The 21,346-nt window shown below is 48.8% G+C and overlaps 1 protein-coding gene across 3 annotated transcripts; it reads left to right on the top strand.

Annotated features, from left to right (window-relative positions):
- The first annotated feature begins 360 nt into the window (after positions 1–360).
- UBE2G2 (ubiquitin conjugating enzyme E2 G2) lies at positions 361–18,620 on the top strand. Of its 3 annotated transcripts, XM_054834880.1 has the most exons (7): positions 430–512; positions 1,059–1,310; positions 6,067–6,102; positions 6,190–6,235; positions 11,406–11,524; positions 14,604–14,744; positions 16,585–18,620. In XM_054834880.1, the coding sequence occupies exons 4-7, from the start codon at positions 6,195–6,197 to the stop codon at positions 16,710–16,712; spliced, it is 429 nt and encodes a 142-aa protein (XP_054690855.1). In that variant the 5' UTR covers positions 430–512; positions 1,059–1,310; positions 6,067–6,102; positions 6,190–6,194; the 3' UTR covers positions 16,713–18,620. The 3 variants fall into 3 exon arrangements, with proteins under 3 accessions (XP_054690853.1, XP_054690854.1, XP_054690855.1); XM_054834878.1 differs by lacking the exon at positions 1,059–1,310 and having other exon boundaries at positions 361–512; XM_054834879.1 differs by lacking the exon at positions 1,059–1,310 and having other exon boundaries at positions 366–512; positions 16,600–18,620.
- Positions 18,621–21,346: the final 2,726 nt, after the last annotated feature.

Consider the following 21,346-nt stretch of genomic DNA (forward strand, 5'->3'; position numbering starts at 1 on the left):
GGCCGCGCTCCCCTCACCTCGGCTCTGCGTTCCCTTGCTTCCCAGAAGCGGGGGGCCCGGTATGCATCCATCCCCGGGGTATCCGGTGCACTCCCCGCCGTTACCGGCCCAACCTGCCCTCCTGGGGGCATTTTGCTGCCCAGTACAACTTTTTGCATTCTTTTTCTCTCCTCCCTTCCCCGCTGAGCAGCTGTAGCCTCTCTCTCCGTGCCAGCAGCCGCCCGGATGGGGTATTTCCCAGCGCAGCGCTAACGAGGCCGCCGCCCTAATTATTGCCGCGCTAATTAAGGTTTTTTTTTTTTTCCCCCCTGCCCGGGGGTGCTCGGCGCTGCGCAGGGCAGGTGCCGCTCTGCGCATGCGCGGCGCTGGGAGGCCTGGGCGCGTACCATAGAGGAGGAGCGGCAGACCGCTGTCCTCTCCAAGCCGTCCTCTCTAGCCGCCCGCCCGGAAGCAGCGGCGGGGCCGCGCCATGGCGGGGACGGCGCTGAAGCGGCTGATGGCCGAGTACAAGCGTGAGTCGGGGGGGGGGGGGGGGGGCGGCGGGGGCGGGCGCTCCTTGGTCCTTACCCCGCGTTGTCCCTCCTGACGGGATCCTTCCTTACAGCCCGGGGAGGCCGCGGGCCGGGAAGGGGCGGTGACGGCGGCGGGGCAGGCCAGGCCAGGCCGCGGGCCTCACGCCACCCGGTGCCCGGGGCACTTCCCTCGGCCCCGCCGGCCACGGATTGCTAGCCCCCGCCGGCTGCTGCCCTCCGCCCGGCCTGCAGAGCCGCTCCCTGCCTTCCCCGGGACAGCCGGGGCGGGGGTTAGGGGGCCCGGGCTCTGTGGAGGAGGGAGTCACGCGTGGCACCGTTTCCCTCCCCCACGTCCTTCTCCCTTCCCCGGTGCTGCAGGGCAACCACCCCGCGCACCGGCCGCCGCTGGGTCGGCTGGAACACCGCTTTGTCCGCGGTTGGCACGTCTGGGGTTCCGTGACACGGGGGGAGCTCTGGGAATCCTGGGCAAGCGGTCCGTTCTTCTTCGCTTTTTTTTTTTTTTTTTTCCCCGGTTAAATATTCCAGGTGAACCAAACCGCAGCCGCCTCTGTTACCTGAAAGATAGTTAGATACCTTTGTCGAGGCCTTAACGGACGCATGGCGGTTAGTAACTGCATTTAAACTGGAATTTACTGATCGGCGGCCCAGACTTGTTTGTTGTTTAAAAATCTCCGTGAGATGTGACTTGCCGGGGGTGTGGAGCCGTGATCTTCCCCGGGGGAGCGGGGACCTGCCGCCGCCGCCTGCGTCCCTCTGGGACATCCCGTCTCTCCCGAGGTGAGAGATCCGCTGTTCCGGCAAGAAATACTTGTTTTGTTTTGTTTACCTACGTGCTTTTGGCGTCTGATGTTATGGCCTTTATTTAAGGCGAGGAAGTACAGTGGGGAAAAAAAAGGAGTGTTTGGTAAGTGAAGGATGGTGTTAGGCTGTAAGTGACGGTCACTGACAGAGCTCCCGAGGTTGTCCGGGGATGAGAAGATGTTTCTCTCTTCACCATCATTTAGTGGAAGAGTCCGGCCTGTATAAAATAGAGTATTTACAGGCGCACGTTTCCTGCCAACACCGCGTTTGTTCTTGGGCCGCTCTGCAGAGCACGGGGCTCGGCGGAACCGTCCCGCAGGTGTTTGTGAGGGCCGGGGCTGGCCCAGGACCCCTCGGGCTGCCGCAGTAGCCGCTCGAGGTGGGGAGCAAGCCCTGCCGGTGCCGTAGTGCGGGTAAAGCCTGTGCGGACAGCGTGGCCTGGAAACCTCTGGTTTTCTATTGTAATCCAGAAGCACTGACCTGAAAAGGAGATGCAAAAGGACTTGACTCTGCTTTTATCTGTTCTCTTACATAAATCCCCTTAGTCCCAAAAAGCGTTTTTGATCCTTTGCTGTTGAGAAGCCCTGAGATCTTACTAGAATGTCTTTTTTCTGTAGGAAAAAGTGATATTAAATGGCATCAAAAAGAATTTGAGTTAGTGCTACGGGCAGGCATTATGTGAATCTTCTCAACGTAGCTTCTCAGGATGACACTGTAAACTGAGATAACATCTTGTTTGTGATCATCCTTTACAAATACTTTCCCGGCTCTAATAAAACACAGTGTCGTAAAAAATGAATGTAATCTACGATGACTAAGTGTACAAAGCTTTTACTTCTGGAAACCTGAGTTACAGCCATAGAGTAAGCCAGACTTCTTGGTTTCTGTGGGTTACCTGTGCTGTACGTGCATTTCCAGGGTCGTTACTTTCCCGTAGTGGGTGCGCTCATCGAACTTTGCTACAAAAGCCTGAATTATAACCCCTCCCTAGTGTTTCACAAAAGACTGGGCAGTTAGTTGTAGCTCTTCAGAAGCTGTTTTGCCCTGGAGAAATCTTCAGCAAAAGTTATTTTGAAAAATAAAAATAGTTCCTAGTCGTAGGTCGTTCTGCTGCCTCTGTTTGCAGAACAAGGGAAAGTCCTGTCTGGGGGCAGGGCTGTAGTCTGAGGTTCAGCTTTCTGTGACCTTTCAGCTCCCTCCTGATGTTGGGTGTTCCCACTGTGTGGTCCTGGGTGACGACTTTAAATGTCCCCTTGCTCCTGGCTGCCCACTGTGGATGAAATCTTGTATATATTTGTGCATGCATTTTTTTTTTCTCCTTTAATTTTCCTCTTTCTTCTTCTCTGTCTCTTCCCTTTAGTTACTTCTAGTGGTGACAGAGATGTTTGGCAGGCAGTGCCTTGCTGGTGGCTGTATTTTGTTTACCAGATTTCTAATTCTTTCCTTACTTGCTTTTTTTTTTTTTTAGCTTTGTCTTTGATTTTCTCTGTGCATGTGTGTGTTTAAATCTTTAAATAAAGGTTTATTGTTACCTTATGTGAAAAACGCTTGATGTTGTGAAGAGTTTCTACCCGTTGGAGCCCAAATACATTATTTGATTTGGGGAGAGGCTGTGAAATTGCGGTGTTTTCCCTTCCTTGTGGAGAAGGAAGGGAAGGTGGCTGTGGGCAGCCAAGTGAGATAGATTTTTTTTTTTTTTTTTTTTGGTCCTCATTTAGATCTTTGTTTGCATGTTTGGAGTGTGATGACTTTTTGTTCTCTCGTATTTATTCTCGTGACTGTGCTGCTCCTTTGTTTTCCGCAGAGACTTTCCTTGGCCTTCCCCTTTACCTCTTTCAAAACTGATTCCTTTTCTGGCTTTACGTTTTCTCTTTGTTTCCACGTTGACTGCTTGTCCTTCCACCTCTCGGAATCCCTTAATAGGACGTTGCCACTCGTGTGTCTCTGGGTCTCACAGCTCCACTCCCACCTCGGTTGTCCCATGGATCGTGAGGTTCTGCTCCTCGGAGGTTTTTTCCTGGACCCACGGTTGCCTGTCAGCCATGGCCAAGGAGCTGCTGCATCAAGGGCTCCTGCAAAGTCTTTCTGCTGATCTCACCCCTTGGAGAAAGGGGATCGAGGGAGGTGGCTCTCAGTTTGTGCAAGCTGCCTCTCTCAAGTAGCTGGTGCAGCTTCAGGATCTGCGTTTCCTCCGTCAATGCCTGGTGTTGGACGCTGTCCGTGCTCAGCACGGGCAGAGGGCTCGGCTCCTTCCTGTCGCTGGGAAATAGCTCGTGCAGGAACAGAAATGGCCCGTCGGGTGATGATGGCCGGGATGCGGGTGTGCGCTGGCACGCTGCGGTCGTGGGCGGGCAGGCGAGAGGACAGCGTGGCGTGGCACTTGCAGAGGGGGAGAGCTTTCCTTGGGAAAGCTTTACACCATGCGTGCAGAGGTTTTGCAGGCCGGGAGGCCAAACTCAGGCTAGGCAGATGTTACCCCCAGGCTAGGTGCCGCAGAGAGCGGAGGGAGGGTGTTTTCATCTGCGGCGTGCTCCCGTTGTGCCACGTAACTTGCTCGGGAGGACAGCCGCAGAGGAGAGTGGGATAGGAGGCTGTTTGGCTTACCTGACTTGTCAAAGTCGTTCTGCAGCGTTAAAACAAATGCTCTGATCATGTGCTTTTTGCTGCTCACTTAAAAATAATTGCAAAAAATCCCCCCTGACATTCCATTAAAGTGACCCTGTTTTGGAGGCTTTGGTGAGACTGAAGCAGCTGATGCTGTGTCAGCTACCGAAATTCATGCTGTGTAGCTCCTGAAAGCTGGGCTCCTGATTCCCCTCTGAATGGCTCTAGACGAATCATGGGGTAGGATGTGTCCATCCACATGGAAAAGGGGGTTTTCCTTCCTCAATGACCAGGGATGGTAGCAGCCACTCAAAATCGTGTGCCCCTGCACTGCCCAGGTACCGCTTTGTCTGATCCTTAAGGATAGAAACCTCTTTTGCCTGTGTCTGAGGGGAGAGCTGAGCAAAGCGAAGTGGAGAATTGAGCCTCCAGCCTCGTAAAGACCCTTTGCTCAGCAGGGTTTGGATCTTGCTTCCCGCTGCCCCGGTTTTCCTTGGGGATGGAGAGCTGCACGGCACACCTCCGCACGGCTGCCTGCTGCAGGGGACGCGCAGATGCTGCCTGCGGGCAGTCGCGAGGGCTGCCGGGGTTTTCAAGGGAAATCGTGGGAAATATCAGAGAGTTTTTCTTCTTAGAGAGCCACAAGATGGAGCAAAATGATTCCAGGAGCTCCTGGGTTTGACATCTCCCTCTTTCTGTCTAAAAGCATCAACAAGCAAAGCTGTTAGAGACCCGCTATCAAGCTGGAAAAACCTGCTCCTTAAAGTCAGGATGTCGTGGGAAACCGTAACGCTGAGTTTCAATCTGCTGCTGTGCTTTTGAACTTCAATCGGAGAGGTCTGTGCCGAACTTAATGGTGATCTGAGTGAACCGAAGAGTTTTGCTCGCTCTCCTGTTGGCATTATCTCAGCACGTTTTTGAATCCAACAGTAACTTAGCTGTTTTAAGACAAAAATCTGTGTGCTGTTTTGTGCAGCGCTACCCACAATTTTCAGGTGTAGCTTAACAGAATTTAGGTCAAGCGTCTCATTTATTGGTTTGTGACTTCAGAGCTTCCCCGGGTCCGCGTTCGTGCTTGTTTCCATGCATGGGAACGCGCGTGGCGTTTCCTGTGGCTGCATTTTGTGTGTTACGGGCCACTAGTAGTCCACAGGCCGTCGGTTAGGAAACACTGTTCTAGATAAGCAGCTCCCAGCCCTTACTTAAGTTGGCCTAATTACCGTCACCTCCTCCAGTTCGACGCCCTCGGAGTGTCGCCTCCTGCCACCGGTCCTGCCGGCTGCCTCGCGTCTCGCTCGGAGCCATGGGCCTGGTGTTCAGCCCCCAGGGACTGCAGGACTTCAGAAACTGGAAGTTGATGGTCATTGCACCAGATAGTAGAAAAAACTGGTTATTATTTTATCAGCACACAGGGTGCTGGGCTTGAAATGAGGTACTGATGCTGATGGTTATTGTATGAATTGGGAACTGTACCGATTTCCTACAGAAAGCGAGGGTTGGTGGATCCAAACTTGCCGTGTGCGGCCAGGGCTGCTTTATCGCTGCTGCTTTTGTTTTACTCACGTTTTCCAGGCCGCGCGGGGGGAGTCAGAGTGAATTCCAGGAACAGAGCCGCTCGTCAAATCTCGCTTGCCTCTGCTTCTCCACCTTTTTCATGTCATTTTGGGGTTTGTATGCTGTCGAGTCTGAATTGGTGCAGAGAGTTTACGGGAATACAACCTGTTTTCTCTTGAGTTTGTCCCTGCAGATACCACAGTGCTCCAAGGGAACAGTGTTGCCCGTGCTTTGTGGAAAGAGGTTTTTTTCTTCCTTCTCACTTTTAAATCATTGTCCCTGGAAAGACTAGTATTGGGAGCCTGAGAAACCAAAAAACACCGAATAATTTTGTCTAGAAGACCATCCTGCATGAAGAAGTTAAACTATCAGCAGTGAGCCACTGGGCCGTCTGGCTGTGGAGTTTTGCTGTGTAAAGCGTGGTCGGAAGATTCCTCCCACGGTGTCCTCAAGCTTTTCTTCAAGGGTGTTTGCTGGTGGGGTCTCTGTATAAAGCCATGGCCACCCAAACGCTAGCTGAAATGCTCAGGCTTGCAGGTCATGTTAACATTTCCTTGTGTTTTTCTTTTTACAGAGCTGACCCTGAACCCACCGGAGGGAATAGTAGCAGGTGAGGAGCTGAGCAGGGTTTGTGCACTGTGAAGTTGTAGCCTTGCATTCAGGGAGCGCTAAGCCTTGTTTTGTTTTTTCTTACCAGGTCCCATGAATGAAGAGAACTTCTTTGAATGGGAAGCTCTGATTATGTGAGTTCATACTGTTTTGTATCTGAAATCAGCACTTGCATATTATCATTAGCTTCTAGGAGAACAAGAGTGTAAAAAAAAAATAGTTCTGTATAACATCGACCTTGGCCTACCTTTGGCTGGGAACTTCTTTTCTGACCCAAACAGGGAATTATATTTGGAATTTAAACAGTGTGACAGAGGCGGCATTGGGACTTAAGCAATCATTTGTTATACAGGTATCATTATAATAAGCAACGTTCAGCATAAGTAACTTGTGAATTTGACAGGAATGCTTGTTTGGACTCCCTCGGGTGTACGTTGGATATACAAACACTGTAGGAAACAATGGATTGCTTGTAGGTCACGCAAACCTGTTGGGAACATTGCTCAACTGCAAATACAGGACAGGTTTTTCTCATGTTTTAAGTGGAGCAAAATACATGGATTATCAGTGAGGGGACAGAAAATCAATCCCTAAAATGAGTTGACTTACTATTTGAATTTTTTCTAGAAAAATGGAAGGGGATTGGTCTGAGAAAGTATTCAAATTTAAAAAACAAAAAAAATTCTTTTGAAATTCTTTACACTTTGTGAATCGGCTGGTGTTGTAAAGACGTTGGGTGTGGTGATTCCGTGTAGAAAGGTCTCCTGTTGGTGAATAGCTCCAATTGCTGCCTGTTGTGTTTTGGGGGGTGACAAAGACTTTACAAAGCTGTGTCCTCCCCCTTCTACTCCCAAACTGCTGGGCACAGTCGTTTGTAGCAAAACTTGCCATGAAAAGACAAAATCTTCTTGCCAAATGTCTTACAAGTTGTCTTCTCTCTTGTTTGTACTCTCTTACTCATGCTGTACCCTTCTTTGGGAACTTTGAGTATGTGGAATAACTGGTCATTTTTAGAAAACAAAGTTCTAAAACAGTAGGGGAGAGGAAAAGAGACCTTTGTCACCCAGGTCTGACAATTCACGCAAATGCTACGGAATTAAAAGATGAAGAAGCTCCAAACTGCTGAGTCTGCCTTGAAGCCGAAGGTCTGTTCTTAGGGTAGATCCAGGGTCTGTATTTCGAGGTTCCTTTAGCGAGGGTTGGTTGGAGGACCCCCGGGGCAGCAGGCAGCGGCCCTGCTCGCAGCGTGCCTGCTGTGCCCTCGGCCGGTTTTCACTGCAACCACCGGTGCTGACTTACGAGATTCTCAGCTAGCGTAGGTGGCAGAATTTTCCTAGCTCGGTTTGCTCGGAGTGTGTTGTCTAGGGATGAAAAACAAGATTTCTGTCTCTCGGGACCAGGCACGCAACCAATCCAAAAGCCTCCCGAGCTGTAGCATATCACCTATTCCGCACAAGCTGGCTGCGTGGGTGATCCTGCTTTATGGCAAGCGCGAGCCTCCGAGTTATTTTAAGCCCTGGTAAATGGAGGCTGGGATTACCACTGCTTGTTTGCTGATTGATGGGAAGAGTTGGCAAATGCCTCCTCTTATGTGCAGCAATTTAGCCTGTGATGAACAGGTTGTACTTCCTGGTAGCTCGGTCCCCTGAAAATAAACGCTGGGGTAATTTGTTGCCTGACACGAAAGATTTTGGCTGCAGTGTCTTACGCTTTCTCTTTCTGCAAGGGGGATAGTTATCGCTCCTCTGGAACACACACCCAATTTCAGGTCGGACAGGTGTGTGTTGCTTGGAGGGTAGAAATCCCAGAGGATTTAATGCAGTTCTTGGAATATGGAAGGAAATTCCTGCTTGTCAGTACTTTCTCATAGCAGAGATTGTGCAGTTGAGTAAAGCTTTCATGGGGCACACACAGAAGTACTTTTGGATTTGATTCATTACCTAGAAAATACTTTTTCTGATGTTTCCCATAACATGTTCTTAAAGAACAGAGGAGCTGCTTGCAGACTTGAAAGCCCTTTAAAAGTGCTGAGTGTTGAGCTTCAGGTCTTTGTCAGCGCAAAATGAGAGGCGGAGGTGCTTTCATTTTGGTTTCTGTATTGTGTGTGTCATAATAAAATTATATTTTAAGATCTGCTAAATTCTGAAGCTGTGGTACAATAGAAACATGTTTACCCTAAACATGTTTGGTTACTTTCGTCTCTTTACAAAACTCTATTAGTAGAAGTGTTTGCGTACATTTGGAAAGCAAGCTAAATGACTTGTTTATATTTGTCTGTGATAATCTTCTCGAATGTTTTGTAATCTCACATGTGCTGTGTGAGATTCTGGGAATGAAAGAAGTGCAGATGAGGAAATTAAAGTAAAGTTGGCTTCAAATTTTTAGGCAGATGAAGTGCAAAAGGTAAGTAAGTAGCGCAATAATGAAGAGAACAGAATCCTTTTTTTTTTTTTTCCTTCACCCAATTTACATAAAGCTAGAGCACATGTAATGGCAAATAAATAATAAAAAAAAGAGGCCTAAGAGAGAAAAGACATCACCCATTTATCAATTCAGAGGTGGGCTGGGTAATGTTACACAGATTGATGTAAGAGCTTGGCTCCAGGATAAAATAATGCCCTTTAAAATAATGGTAATAATAATTTGTATTTCTGGTGGTGTTGCCTGCAGCAGCAGTGCTGGATAAATGTTAAACATATAAATGTTAAGGCTGTGTTGATGTGTCTGAATGGTAGAACAGTTCTCATGCTCCCAAAGTGAGCGTCGTAGATCCAGAACCGAAAATACAATGTGATGATCTTTCTGAACCGTGGAGGTTTGGAGCCTGGCATAAAACGCACCCTTTGGATAAGATCCCAAACAGAAGCTGAATCAGAGTATTTCTGAAAGCCAGATCTGTGCAACAGAGTGACTTATTCGTGATAATAAATAGCCCCAGCGTGTCAAGAGAGTTTACCCCAATGCCGCTCAATTCCTCAGCCTGCGTGAGGTCCCACAGAGCATTGTGTTGTGCAAGGTCGTGAATTTAACATTTCAGGTTTTGCCCTCTGATTGGCATATACGAGCGTGTGTTGCTATTAAAGTTTATCCCGAAAAGACACAAACCCACGTATTTGTTAAGAACTTTTATTTGCCTAAAGATTGCTTGAAAACTAAACAGTGTAAATTGAAGTCAACTTATCAAAAGCCTGCCTAGAAAGGTAATTAGATCTATAATGAGGCTTATGACTTTTGTTTAGCGTGGAATTCCCCTTTTCGGCATCCAATGACTGTGGGTTTTGGTCTTTTTCCAGCATCTTTTTACAACTAAGAAGCCATTTACAAACTTAGGTGAAGCTATGATTATAGAATTAATCGTCCTCATCAATGCGCTTTTCCCTCCTGTTTTGGCAGATACCTGCCATCCTTTTCTTCCCCTTGCCTAAGGAACAGCCAGCTCGAGCAGTTCAGAGTTTCTTATTTTCACGCCATGTCTTATGTCAACCGAGTCGTTCGTAACGTCTCTCACACAGTGAAGCAGTCTGGATGTCTTGCAAGTCATTTAATGCCATATAATGGCTGGAGGAGAAGCGATGTCTGTTCTAAAATGCTTTAGGGACGTCTGTTGAGTACCATCCTGCATGGAAAAAGATGCAGAGGCTGCCTGCGTCGAAAGCCGTGAAGAGTCTTGGATGGAGCAGGTTTTTGAACTGAAAGCGCTGCTGTCGAGTTTCAATGTTGTGGCCTCCTGAGTGTTTCATAGTTGCAAATGCTGTCTTGGATTAACTTTAATAATTTCTTTGAAGTTGATCCTGGCGGCGATGAATGGCTAAAAACAAAAGCATTTTGCTCCCATAATACGGGGCCTAAAACTGAGCGTTTTGGGTTAACGTATTTGACAGAAGAGCCCTTGAGGCTGTGTGTTTGCTCTCAAAACAGAACATAAGACACCCACCAGCTTTTCAATGCGTGTATGTACGTACTCTTAGAAGTTCAACAATAAGCCTTTAAAATGCAGCTGGAATTAAAATGTTCATGAAAAAATGCATTCAGCTTACTCTCAGATGTGAATTGGATCCCGACTAAATTTAGGGAAAAGGCCAGAAAGGGAACAAAGTGGTTTAGCTTTCATTCTTGCAGTACATTGAAGCATTTCACTAATCTTACCTGCCAGTGTCAATATTCAGGTTTAAGTCACGTAGTTCTTGTGTTTATCTACCAGCCAAGTCTTTCGAATCCCACAGTTTAAGAGAGTGAGCCTCTTAGGGCGTTAGGTTTTGCTGATCTCAATTTCCTTTTTCCGTAGGTTTGCAGTCTTAACTGTTAGGAGTCCTCGAACTTTTATGTTCTTTTTGGCATGGAAAATGTGGATTGGGAGGCGGGGGCATGAATATATTCCTAAACCTTATTTCCCAGACAGTATAACCCTTGTTGGAAGAGTTTTTTACTAAATACATGAGGTTTCCTTGGCTAAGATTTTCAGTGATGAAGCTTGTTTCGTGATCTTTCCAATCAAGGGAGATGATGTTCGTGTTATAACTTCCAGATGGTTCAGCAAGTTTGAATGAATCACATCTACAAAACTTTTTTGCTCACCTCCCAAAAATGTTTTATGTAGGGAGGGTAAAATACTTGTGTTTGTATCTCAACTCGATTGCACTTTGAACTAGATGATGAACACAATAAGGAAATGTTTCTGCAAGAACCCCAATGAACGCGTTTGTTTTCTGCGTGCACTTGAGGGAGCGCAAACTAAATGCCTGAAGTCTGCAAAGAAACGTTGTCGTACTGCATCTAGCAATTACTGTCCCCAAGCTGGGTTTTTATTTTTACAAAACATGGCTGTGTTTTTTTGCATGAGATAGCGATGAGTGTTTCTGTGTGGTTATGCTCGATACTGGCGGTTTGAATCTCCATAGGTTTTATAAATTATTTTTGAGCTACAGCGTTTGACATCTCTGTTTTGTGCAGCATAACAGTATCTTCAAAGGCAGAGGAGTCCCACACCTGCTTTCTCTTGACGTGCAGACGCTCAAATCCTGGAACATGCCTTGGAGCCAGATACTCCAATTATATCCAGACACACCCTGCTAATTAAGTAGTGTTGTGACCTTCCTAGTAATTTAGTGTGCAAGCTTTGATTTCCCCCTTCCCTCCCAAACCCCACGTTTGGATTTAAGTTTATAAGGTGTGGGGTAAGAGTGCGTTAACTCTTTGTTTTCTGGAGAAGGTGATGTAACCCAAACTTCATATGTCTCATTAGACAAGAATTTGAGTGAAAGAACTATTTAAAGCTCTGGTGAATCACTTTTTATCTGTTTCTAGGGGTCCTGAAGACACCTGCTTCGAGTATGGGGTTTTCCCTGCTATTCTGAGCTTTCCACTCGACTACCCGTTAAGCCCTCCGAAGATGAGGTTCACGTGCGAGATGTTCCATCCGAACAGTGAGTCCGATGCCGCAGGACGTACGGGGGAGCGGGTCGCTTGTGTGCCTTTAAACCAAACCTTTGCAGCAGGAGAGCTGGTGTCCTTACCAAGGGCGATCCTCTCCCTTTCCAGCCTTGAGCGTGTCATAGGAGTGTTTAGCCGTCCCACAATTTTGCTCTGTCTTAGGGTCACTTTTTCGTGTTAATTCTCATAAACCTTTTGGTCATAAACAGTCTGATAGAGATTCCAGCAATTTCACTGACTTTAAGATCACTCCAGGAATACTTGCAACTATTGTATAGTCTAAAGTGAAATCTTCTATACATGATGTGAGATCTAGTGAATTAATACAGACTCTTTCCAGTCTTGCTCTTTGGCTTTTATTTAATCAGTTTGGAGTTATTGTAACGAATGAAAATTTGTTCATATTGACCAAAGTTTGGATGCAGCTTTATTTGGCAGCATGACTTTTTCCCCATTAAGTCACAGGTTTAGTAACGTTTCTGATGTGATCTGTAAAATACAGAGTGCTCTGTCCAAGCAGATGACACGTTTGCAAGTGTTTAATGTGAAGACTTTGAACCTTTCCTCTGCAATTCTGATATTACCTTAAGACTTTCCAGTGGAAGTAATTGAAGTAACAACAAGTAGAGGTAAAAAGTTTGAGCCTTGGACAGGTAAATACCTTAAAGCCCCCTTTTGCAGCCTGGAACGCTACTTTCTAGAGTCAGCCTTGGCATTTGTTGTAAAACTGTTGCTTATGACATCTAGCAATCAACGTGGATTGTGTAAAGGTTGTTTATCATCACCCAGATATGATGGGCTGGATCTGTGTTCTAGGCTATCGGGTCTCTGCCCCTTGGGAGCGATAAAAGGAAAACGTGTTTCCTTTTTTAATAGAACAAGCCATCCCAAAAAAAAGTGTTTCCTTCCCAGCTGACGTTCCTGCAGTTGCATAACACAAGTCTCGGTCTCAGTGGGAATCCATTTATTTCATCCTATTCCAAGGAATTTTGCAATTTCTTGAAGTTCTTCTGTTCTTCCCTTGTCTAATCACCGCTGATGCAGATTCTTGCCCATTTAGTCCACATCTTTCTGTCCTCCTGTGGAGGACACACCTTCATGTCACAGCGCAGAACTGTGCGGATGTGCCCAAGGCAGTGTAGCATCACCTCTGAAGCTCTGATGTCTGCAGCAGTGCAGCGGTTTGCACCTGGAAGCAGCGTGGCCACATCTAATTCGCCCAAACTCCTTGGCAGGACCGGTGTCTGTGAGCAAATCTGCATTCACGTGATACTCTGCAGCTCCAGTCGTGGCCTCGGCTTGAGGTTCGACGCTTGCAGCTGCTTTGGGTGCAGCATAGCCAGGAGGACGGGGATGCGGAGAAGCACAAACTGCCCAACTCTCATGGGTTACAGAGTGACTCTGCACGTGGGTGCTTCCTGTGTGGGGTTAACTGGAACATACTGGCTGGTCAGCTCAACTCTTTAACGTCCCGTGACTCTGGGGCATGTTAACCTGAGGTTGAGCCCACCTGAAGTAGACACTTGAATCTTTCTTCCCCAGTGGGATTGTGATGGCCTGGTTACACCCAGAAAGGCTGTAGAAATGGGTGGCCGTGCTGCGCCGCTTCTATTCCTTAAGCGCTTACTCCTCCACCTGTGAGGAATTGCGAGGAAAATGTTTTAAGTCTGCTGTGTTCCCTTATCTTTGCGGTTTGTGTTACGTACAGGGGGAATTGAGACACCACCGAACTATCTTCTAAAATAAAGTGATCTTCATGGATGCTCTGGTGAAGGTCACTTCAAAGTAGCAATTAATGGCAAGTCTTGCATTAGCGCTTAGTGACAAAGTGGGGTGATGCGTAAGTCTTCCTGGGATCAGCCTTCGGTGTCTTGACTGTGCCGCTCTGATCCAGCTGTTTTGAATGAGGCACCGCATAAAAACATTAGAGTAACTTACAGGTGAAGTATCTCCTGCCAGCCTGTTCCTAACTTGCCAAGAGAAGTGCTGATTCAGCACGTGCTGTTTCCATCTCTTCCAGCTACGGCTAGAGCAGCTCCAGTCCCCAGCCTGGGGCTGCAGGAAGGATGTAAATAAAAGTCTTCCAAAGCACGTACGTGTTGCAGGCTTGTGCAGACGTTAGCTGGGTGAACGGAAGGAACTGGAAATGAGCGCAGCTGCTTCCAGCGGTCGTTCCCTCTTTTTGTTTCGTCTTGTTTTCCTGGCAATGCCACGGGTTTGGTCACCCGAGGAATAGAAGCGCTGAAAATACTGGGCTAAAGTTGTCGTTCCTTGGTAGGCCACGGAATTAGGCTGTGTTGCTAAAGCAGTGTTTGGAACTCCATTCTCTTTGTGTTGCCTCTTTAGCCTTTCTTTGCCTCATTATCAGGAGGAGTCGTGTGTCTGCAAGGACGACTTGTACTGTTGCAGGTGCTTTGCTTACGCTGAAGGTGGGAGGGGAAGACATCCGTATCCTTAATTGATAGGTTACCTTTTTTCCATGCTCTTTAATGCAGCTGAGCTTTAAGCAATGTTAAAAAGAAAACATAGTGTGAACTCTTCCCATTGTTCCTCAGTAATGTTTGAAATAAGATCAAGTGTATTGTTTATAACATATAGCACTCTTCCCTCCTCGCTGCAGCGGAGCAAACTTGCTGAATTCTTTTTAAGGTCATGGTCCAGTGGAGGACTCCACCATGCGTTCAGTGCTGTGTGACTGTTACCCTTCGATTTAATTAGGACTAGTCACCTACTTGGAGCTATGTCTGTGCATAAATACTTGCCTTGTTCCACCACGTTGCATCTCTTATTTTTTCCATGGAGCCTGCCACTGGTTATTAAAGGAGACAAGTGCTCCCAGCAGGTTTCTGTTGGGAAGGGTGACCCAAATTTGTTAGACGTACTCACAGGAAACTTTTGCTAGATTTTTCTCTTTCAGATTTTGTGCCCTCTTGCCTTTGGAAGAGAAAAATTAAAACTGGGTTTAGCGTCAGTCATATGAAGGCCAAGTCTTAACATTCATCTGTGCTAAAGAACTGGAGAGGCCGAGTGTTTCCACTGAGTAACAATCACTCCCCTGTACTTCTTGTGCAGTTTACCCAGATGGGAGAGTTTGCATCTCTATTCTTCATGCTCCTGGGGATGATCCCATGGGATACGAGAGCAGCGCTGAGCGGTGGAGTCCCGTGCAGAGCGTGGAAAAGATCCTCTTGTCGGTCGTTAGCATGTTGGCAGGTAAGGACTGTGGCAGCTCACATAGCAGTTGCTGAGTTAGCTAGAGCTGCTTCATGCTGTTTGATTTGAGCAAAGGATATTTAAAACTTCTTGGTAGCAACCAGAGTTCTTAAAGCCCTAATATTTATTTATTAATAAACCAGTTCTCTGAAAATAATTGAGGGGGGAAAAAAAACCCCCAAACAAGACTGAGTTATTAAAAGGTGTTTCCAGCTTAGTGGGCGACTGCACTGCTTTCCTTCCAGGTCAGCAGCAGCCAAGCAGATAGTGATGGTCAGGTGGGTCCTGCGGCTCAGCGGGTTCCCTGCTCCTGCACGAAACCTGCACTGCGTCCTCGCGTTTGCTGTGATGTCTGTGCAGCTCTTGGAGCTGCTGCTTGCAGCCTGTGTTGCTTTAGCAGGTGCAGGGTGACCAGCCAGTTCTAACCAGTATGGTAAACTCAGAGTCCCAGGCCAGCACCCTCCGTTTCTGTTATTTGCCAGCCTGGGAACGTAGCCCATTCTGCCATCTCTGGTTCAGAGGAAGCCTTCTTGAGAAGAGAGGTTGGGTGAAAAACTTGTTTTTGTTGTGCGGTCTTTTAAATGGCTTTCCCAAAGTCCAGCAAGGGCTGTGGGTCAGCTCTGTCATGTTCAGCTCCCTGAAAGATGGACCCTTTTCCACATGGTGGGCAGAGCCACTGAACTGCCTGAAAAGGGCAGAGCTGTGTCCCTTAGAATCAGTTTTGAATGATAAAAGGGTTTAGGAGCAGCAAAGTCGATCAAAGAGCAGGCGACAGATTCTTATGTGGAACCATTTTAGCTTCAGAATAGTAACGTACTGTTGGGAAGCTGTGCAGACGAACGGTACGTCGCTGGGCGGCCCCTGGCCTCCGAGAACTTGGCGTGTGGTGCAGCCTTCCCTAGACTGGTTAGCGTAAGCGTCACCTGGTCTCTTGTTCTCTGCCTGTGCATCCTGTTTTCCCATGGCTTTTGAAGGAATTAGTCTAAAAGGTGAGTTGTCAGCATCTGTCAGGCTCTAGCTCTGCTGGTAGCGTAAGCCCAAGCTCACCAAACTGGGGGACCCGCACATCTCCTGTCCCCGCTACTGGCTTTAAAGGGCAGGCCATCAGCATTGTGTTGAGAAAGACGTTAGCCTGAGATGGGCTCAGCTGGCCCGGGGGTGAATTTGGACTGGTGTGTGAAGGCAGTTGGGTAGAGTACAGTCTGTCTTAGTGACTCATGTAATCCCTTCTGTATGCTGACCACGAGCCTGATAAACCCTGTGCCTCAGCTTACCTCTGCACAAAATGGAGTGTTGGAGTCACAGGGCCTCCGTGTACTTTGTAAACTGCTCTGAAATCCTTGGATGACAGACGTCGCAGAAATGAAAGCATTCTATGGGCTTTCTTGGGTTTGTTTTGTTGGTTTTTAATAGAACAAGCCATCCCAAAGCATGACAGAGCCTGGTCGGGAAGGCTTTGTGTCTGCGAAGCCACAGAACCAGAAAAAACATTTTGCAGGGAGCAGCATGCAGTTCTAAAAACCCTTGACAGCAGTGGTGGTGTCGCACTGCGTTGTTCCACGCGCGTGCCAGGGCTCAACTGCTGAGAGCATAAGCACAAGAAAGTCTTGCTCCTCTGCTGCCTGTTTCTTACCTAATCTCGACCTTGCTGTGATATTCTCTTGTGGTCAGTTAAATCAGAACCGTTTGGGAATCCAATCACTGGATTTTCTTTAGCGGTGTTTCTGTAGCTCCAGGCAGGGGAAGCGTGCCAAAGCCATGGGGAAGTGGCAGCGCGGAGGCAGCATTCAAAAAACAAGGGGGTCTTGCTCCATCGCCTGCCTGCCCACCTATCTTTCAGTCTCTCTCGTTTCAGAGCCAAATGATGAAAGCGGAGCCAATGTAGACGCCTCCAAGATGTGGCGGGAAGACAGAGAACAATTTAACAAAATTGCCAAGCAGATTGTGCAGAAGTCACTTGGACTTTAAGCTCCCAGAGAGACTGAAGTGTTTTGTATTTCTCTCCACCTGAAAACGAGCAGTGCTCAGTGCTGGTACCAAAAAGGAAAACTTTGTAAAACTATTGGCCTAGTTCTTCTTATCATTCGTTATTTATTTACCATCCCTTTTCTTCTTCCACTGCTCCAGAGAAGCCTCTAGTTCACTCACTAAATTGTGTGGAAAAGGGATTTAATACTAGGGAAAAATATGGAGACAATGCTGTTTCAAAGGGCTGCTTGTTGCTACCTCACTTCACGGTATGGAGAGCTTGGAGACTTTGCAATCTGCAGCCCGCCTTCGCCAATCTGCTGTTTGAGAACAGAGCTGGTTTGGACCGCTTGCTGGAAGAATTAGTTGTGTGTTTTTCTAGGTAGCGTTGCATCTGGAGCACCGGTAGACAGGAAATAATCTATCAGTTTTGTGTTACTCCCTCAGTTAAGGACAGCGTTTGCAGTCAGAACTGATTCGAAGTGTATAGTTAGCGAGAGAGGCTATAAAACAAGGTTCTAGTCGGGATGCGTTAGCAAAGCAAGTGATTGTGCAGCACGTAACTTCAGGAGAAGATCGAGGGAGTTGTTGTCAGTGGCTGGCTGGGGTCTGGAGTGGGCTGGTGTTCCCGTGTAACACTGTGACTTTGTATTGAGCCTTTGAGTCAGTGTTTGCTTGGAAGAAATCCCAAGAGCTGCTTTATTGCTCCTTAAAGACACTCAGTTGTAAACTTTGCATTCAATGAGAGGTGCAAGATGTAAAGGCTGGATTCTTACACGCTTTGGGCAGGTTCACCGTGGGCGAGGTAAGTCGTTGGCAGCCTGGAAATCCAGTGAGGATGTGTCCGCTCCGCTGGGCATGTAAAATATCTCTGCCAGAATGTCAGCTCCTCCTCTGTTGACATTTGGGTGCCGGGAGGATTAGGCACTGCTGGCCTTTGCCGTTCCAGCCCAGGTCACCCGTTCTTCAGGTGAATAAGTGAAAAACTTCACGTGGTGAATTTTGTAAAATTAACTGTAACGTTTCTTTATGCTGACTGCTCTTGTGTATTTAAATGTGGGTCAGAGAAGATACCGACCGTGTTTTCTAGAGGATGGTACGACGCATGTTTAAAACTGCAGAGTATTGTAGCCAACTGCTGGCGTGGAGGGTGCAGGAAATCCCAGCTGCAACGATCACTTTGTAAAACTGCTTGGGGGGCCACCTCTGTGCTTTGCAAAGCAAATCTCTTGTGTAGGTCCAAATCTTCTCCAATTTACTGCAAGCAATAACGTGCCCATTGATAGCACACAGAATCATACTTTGTTGGCAGCTTCAGATTTGAGAAGGGCTTTTTTTATCTGTGAAAAGCGTGTGACGAGGAAGGAGTCGCACCGTGGAGAAAGCTTTACGGAGGTGTGTTTGCATGCATGTGTGTTCAACTCGTCAGTATTTATGTCTTGCTGTCCGTGCTGCAGATCACAGTATGCCGTCGTTCTGCACCTCTGAGGAATTTCTATTGCTGCAACTTGCTGATGTTACCTCCCTGTAGAAGTAATTCTTCTTGCTTCACCGTAAGGGTAGGAAGGGGACCTGATGTAGTTTGGGAGCAGAGATGATGAAATAGTGTTGTACCTAACTAGTATTTCAAGGCATACAGGAAAATGTAGCACTTATATTCAAACTGAGAGCGTTGGTTGAATTGTAGTAGATGGAGCGTTGCTCCTGGGAGTACTGCAGCCGCTTTTGGAAACACCGCTGGAGAGCTGCGAGCGCCACGTGGCAAACGATGGATCCAGCAGACGTGGCCAAAGTGGGCTTTTTGGAAGTGCGGAGTATTTTATTCATGTGTGCTCACTCGTTATCTTTATTTTATGGTGGGATTTAGTCTGTATACTGAAAATAAAGTGATTATATTTTCTCCTTTCATAGATGTATGGAAATGTTTTGCAGTGGGGGTTTTTTACGGGTAACCATCTGGTCCAGAGATTACGATTCTGACTTGGTCCAAAGGAGCGGAAGGGGTTATTCTAGCGCAGTTAAAACTTGGGGGATGCTTTAGAGGAGTGGGAGAGTTGACACGGGTTGCTTGGGCTTTCCAGGCAAGTTTCTTGTCTCTAATGATGGCAATAACTTGATAAAACGGTAAAAATCTGGCAGCCGGCAGATGTAATGCAGTTTGCTTCTTACAGAGGTCTTGTGATCTGGCCTAGGAAGGCAAGAGGTGAATCATGACTTTTTAATATATCATTCAAAGCCCGCCGATATTATTCTGTCATAAACCGAGTCCTTGGTGCAGCACGAGGGTTCATCTCACCCAGCTCTGTGCCTGCGTGGAGGCCGGTGGGCTCCTGCCCAGCCCGGCAAGTCCCGCAAGGATTTCACCGCCCAGCAGCTTGTTACAGCTGGGGAATGCCTGAGAGTTAAATAAAGCTTGTAAAGCCGCCGTGTCGAGCCTGCGACAGACTTCCCTGAAAGGCTTAATGGTCCTCGCCCTTGGTGAACGAACACTCGTGCTGGCAGCCTGTGTGATACTAGCCAGTAGCGATGTTTTCCTGAGCCTTTTTTTTCAGTCTGAAACGGTTACTATAAAACACGTTCCTTGGGGAGTGCCGGAGCTCTACAGGTGTTACGCATGCAGGTAAAGTATTAAAGATTAAAAAAACCGCACAACGTTTCTCTGGATTATATTTGCTTTAGGCTTTTATATTTAAAAAAAACCCAAAACAAACCCCTTCACCAAAGCTGTAAAAATGCAAGCAACGTCCTCTTTAAAGCCTTTGTATATACATCCATCCACACACGCACGTGGTTTTTTTTCCTTGGCGAAGGGGGGGCTGTGTCAGAACACACACAGTGGGATGCGAGGCATTCATTAATTTGTTCTGTGTGCATGCAAGCGGTTCTTTGAGAGTGCGAGCTGCCGGGCGAGAGGCATTGGAGCCACATGAAAGGGCTGCAGCTCCGGGGCAGAGCCAGCCCCAGGCTTCTTTCCAGCTATTTTTTTTTTTTTTTTAATTTTGGCTGGAGCTGTATCGTGGATGCGCTGCTTTCGAGATGAAGTGGTGAAAGCTCTGCGTCTCTGGCCGATCCTTGCTTTCCTCCTGAAGTTGCACCTCGGTGAGGATGCTGCGTGTGTTTTACCCCAGGAGAAGGGAAAGGAGACCCAGCGCAGACCTGGGATGTCCGTCCCCGGTGCCGGCTGTGCTGCTGATGCCGGGATCGTGCATACTGGGTGTGGGATCGGTGCAGCTTTTAGGAGGTGGCTCCAGGAAGGGGCTCGAAGCAGCAGCCTCCCCTGCCCCGAGGCGTGGGGCGAGGGCCGTGCGTGCTGGCTGAGCAACGGTGGGGCACGGAGGTACGAGCGTGGGACAGCCCCGCGCTGCCCCGGCAAGAAGTGGCACTGGTTCCCTGCCCCGCGTGGCTTCTCTCTCAGCTTTCCCTGACTCGGTGGAGGAAGAAAATCACTCCGTCCTTCAGCCATCTCAGGGGCTGGGGGCGCGCGAGGCGAGGGTGCTGAGGGTCTTGCCACCAGCTGGTGGGATGGCTGAGGGGGGCACAGGGAAGGTGCAGGAATCCGGAGAATTCCTCTGGCACCTGAGGGTCTGGTTGGGATGAGCTGCCCTCCTGAACGGCACGGTGGCCGAGCCCCAGTGAGGGCTCCCGGTGTCACCTCGCGTCAGCCAGGTCCCACTCAATGTCACGTGCACCAAAAGCACCGTCGGGGTCGCGTGGGCAGCTGCGGCTGCGCAAGGCTCCCCGGTGCTGCAGGGATGAAACTCGGTGCTGGGGAGGGAATTGCTTGAGCCACTTTGACGCTTGGTGGCCCCGCATGATGTGCAGGGTGCTATCGCAGCCCCCAGGGAGCACGGTGCGGGTGGGAGATGGGCGCTTCCCCGTGCCTCCAGCCCTCCTGCCCATCCCAGCCCCGATCTTCACAGCTACCTGCCGGATCCTGGTCCTGCCTTGGCCGTTGGCCCCTCTCCTGGGGCGGGTGGTGTAAGAGCCAAAGGATGAACCAGCCAGGTGGCTTTTGGAAGCAGCTTGCACCCCCCGAGATGTGACTGAGCAGCAGTTAAGATTATGGGGTACGTTACTATATAATTAACGGTAATGATACGGACGGTGGGTTATTACAGGGTAGCTGCCGGTGTTAGCAGCGCGTGCGTGAGCTCTCCAGGAGCGATGTGCGAGCAGGTCTGTCTGGTCATGTTGTTCCTGAAGGGCGTGGGGGGAGATGAGACACGTCCTGGGACGAGTCCCCTTCCTCCGTGTGCGGGGCACCAGCCGGCCCCCCCTCGCCAGGGCAGGGCTCTGCTGGGGCACTTGAACTGGGGGCTGCAGGCAGGAGTCAGGCGGGGGCAGAGGCCGTGGCTCCGCGCTGCTGTCACGGCTCTGAAAGGAGCTGGGTCACCCTGGCCAGAGGGGCTGTGGGGGGCGGCCGGAGGCGGGGGTGTCCTGGGACAGGGCTCACAGGGCTGGAGGTGAAGGCAAACACCCCTTGGGGGGCCGGGGGGTGACGCTGTGGGGTGATGCGGGAGGTGGGTTCAAAGCAACAGAGATGCAGGATGCAACATGCCGGGGGGGCGGGGGGCACCCACGTGCTTGGATGCTGGGCCCGGCATGGGGAGGCTTGCCACCCACGGCCGGGTTGG

Source organism: Grus americana, chromosome 9, assembly GCF_028858705.1.
Source record: "Grus americana isolate bGruAme1 chromosome 9, bGruAme1.mat, whole genome shotgun sequence".
Lineage (NCBI taxonomy): Eukaryota > Metazoa > Chordata > Aves > Gruiformes > Gruidae > Grus > Grus americana.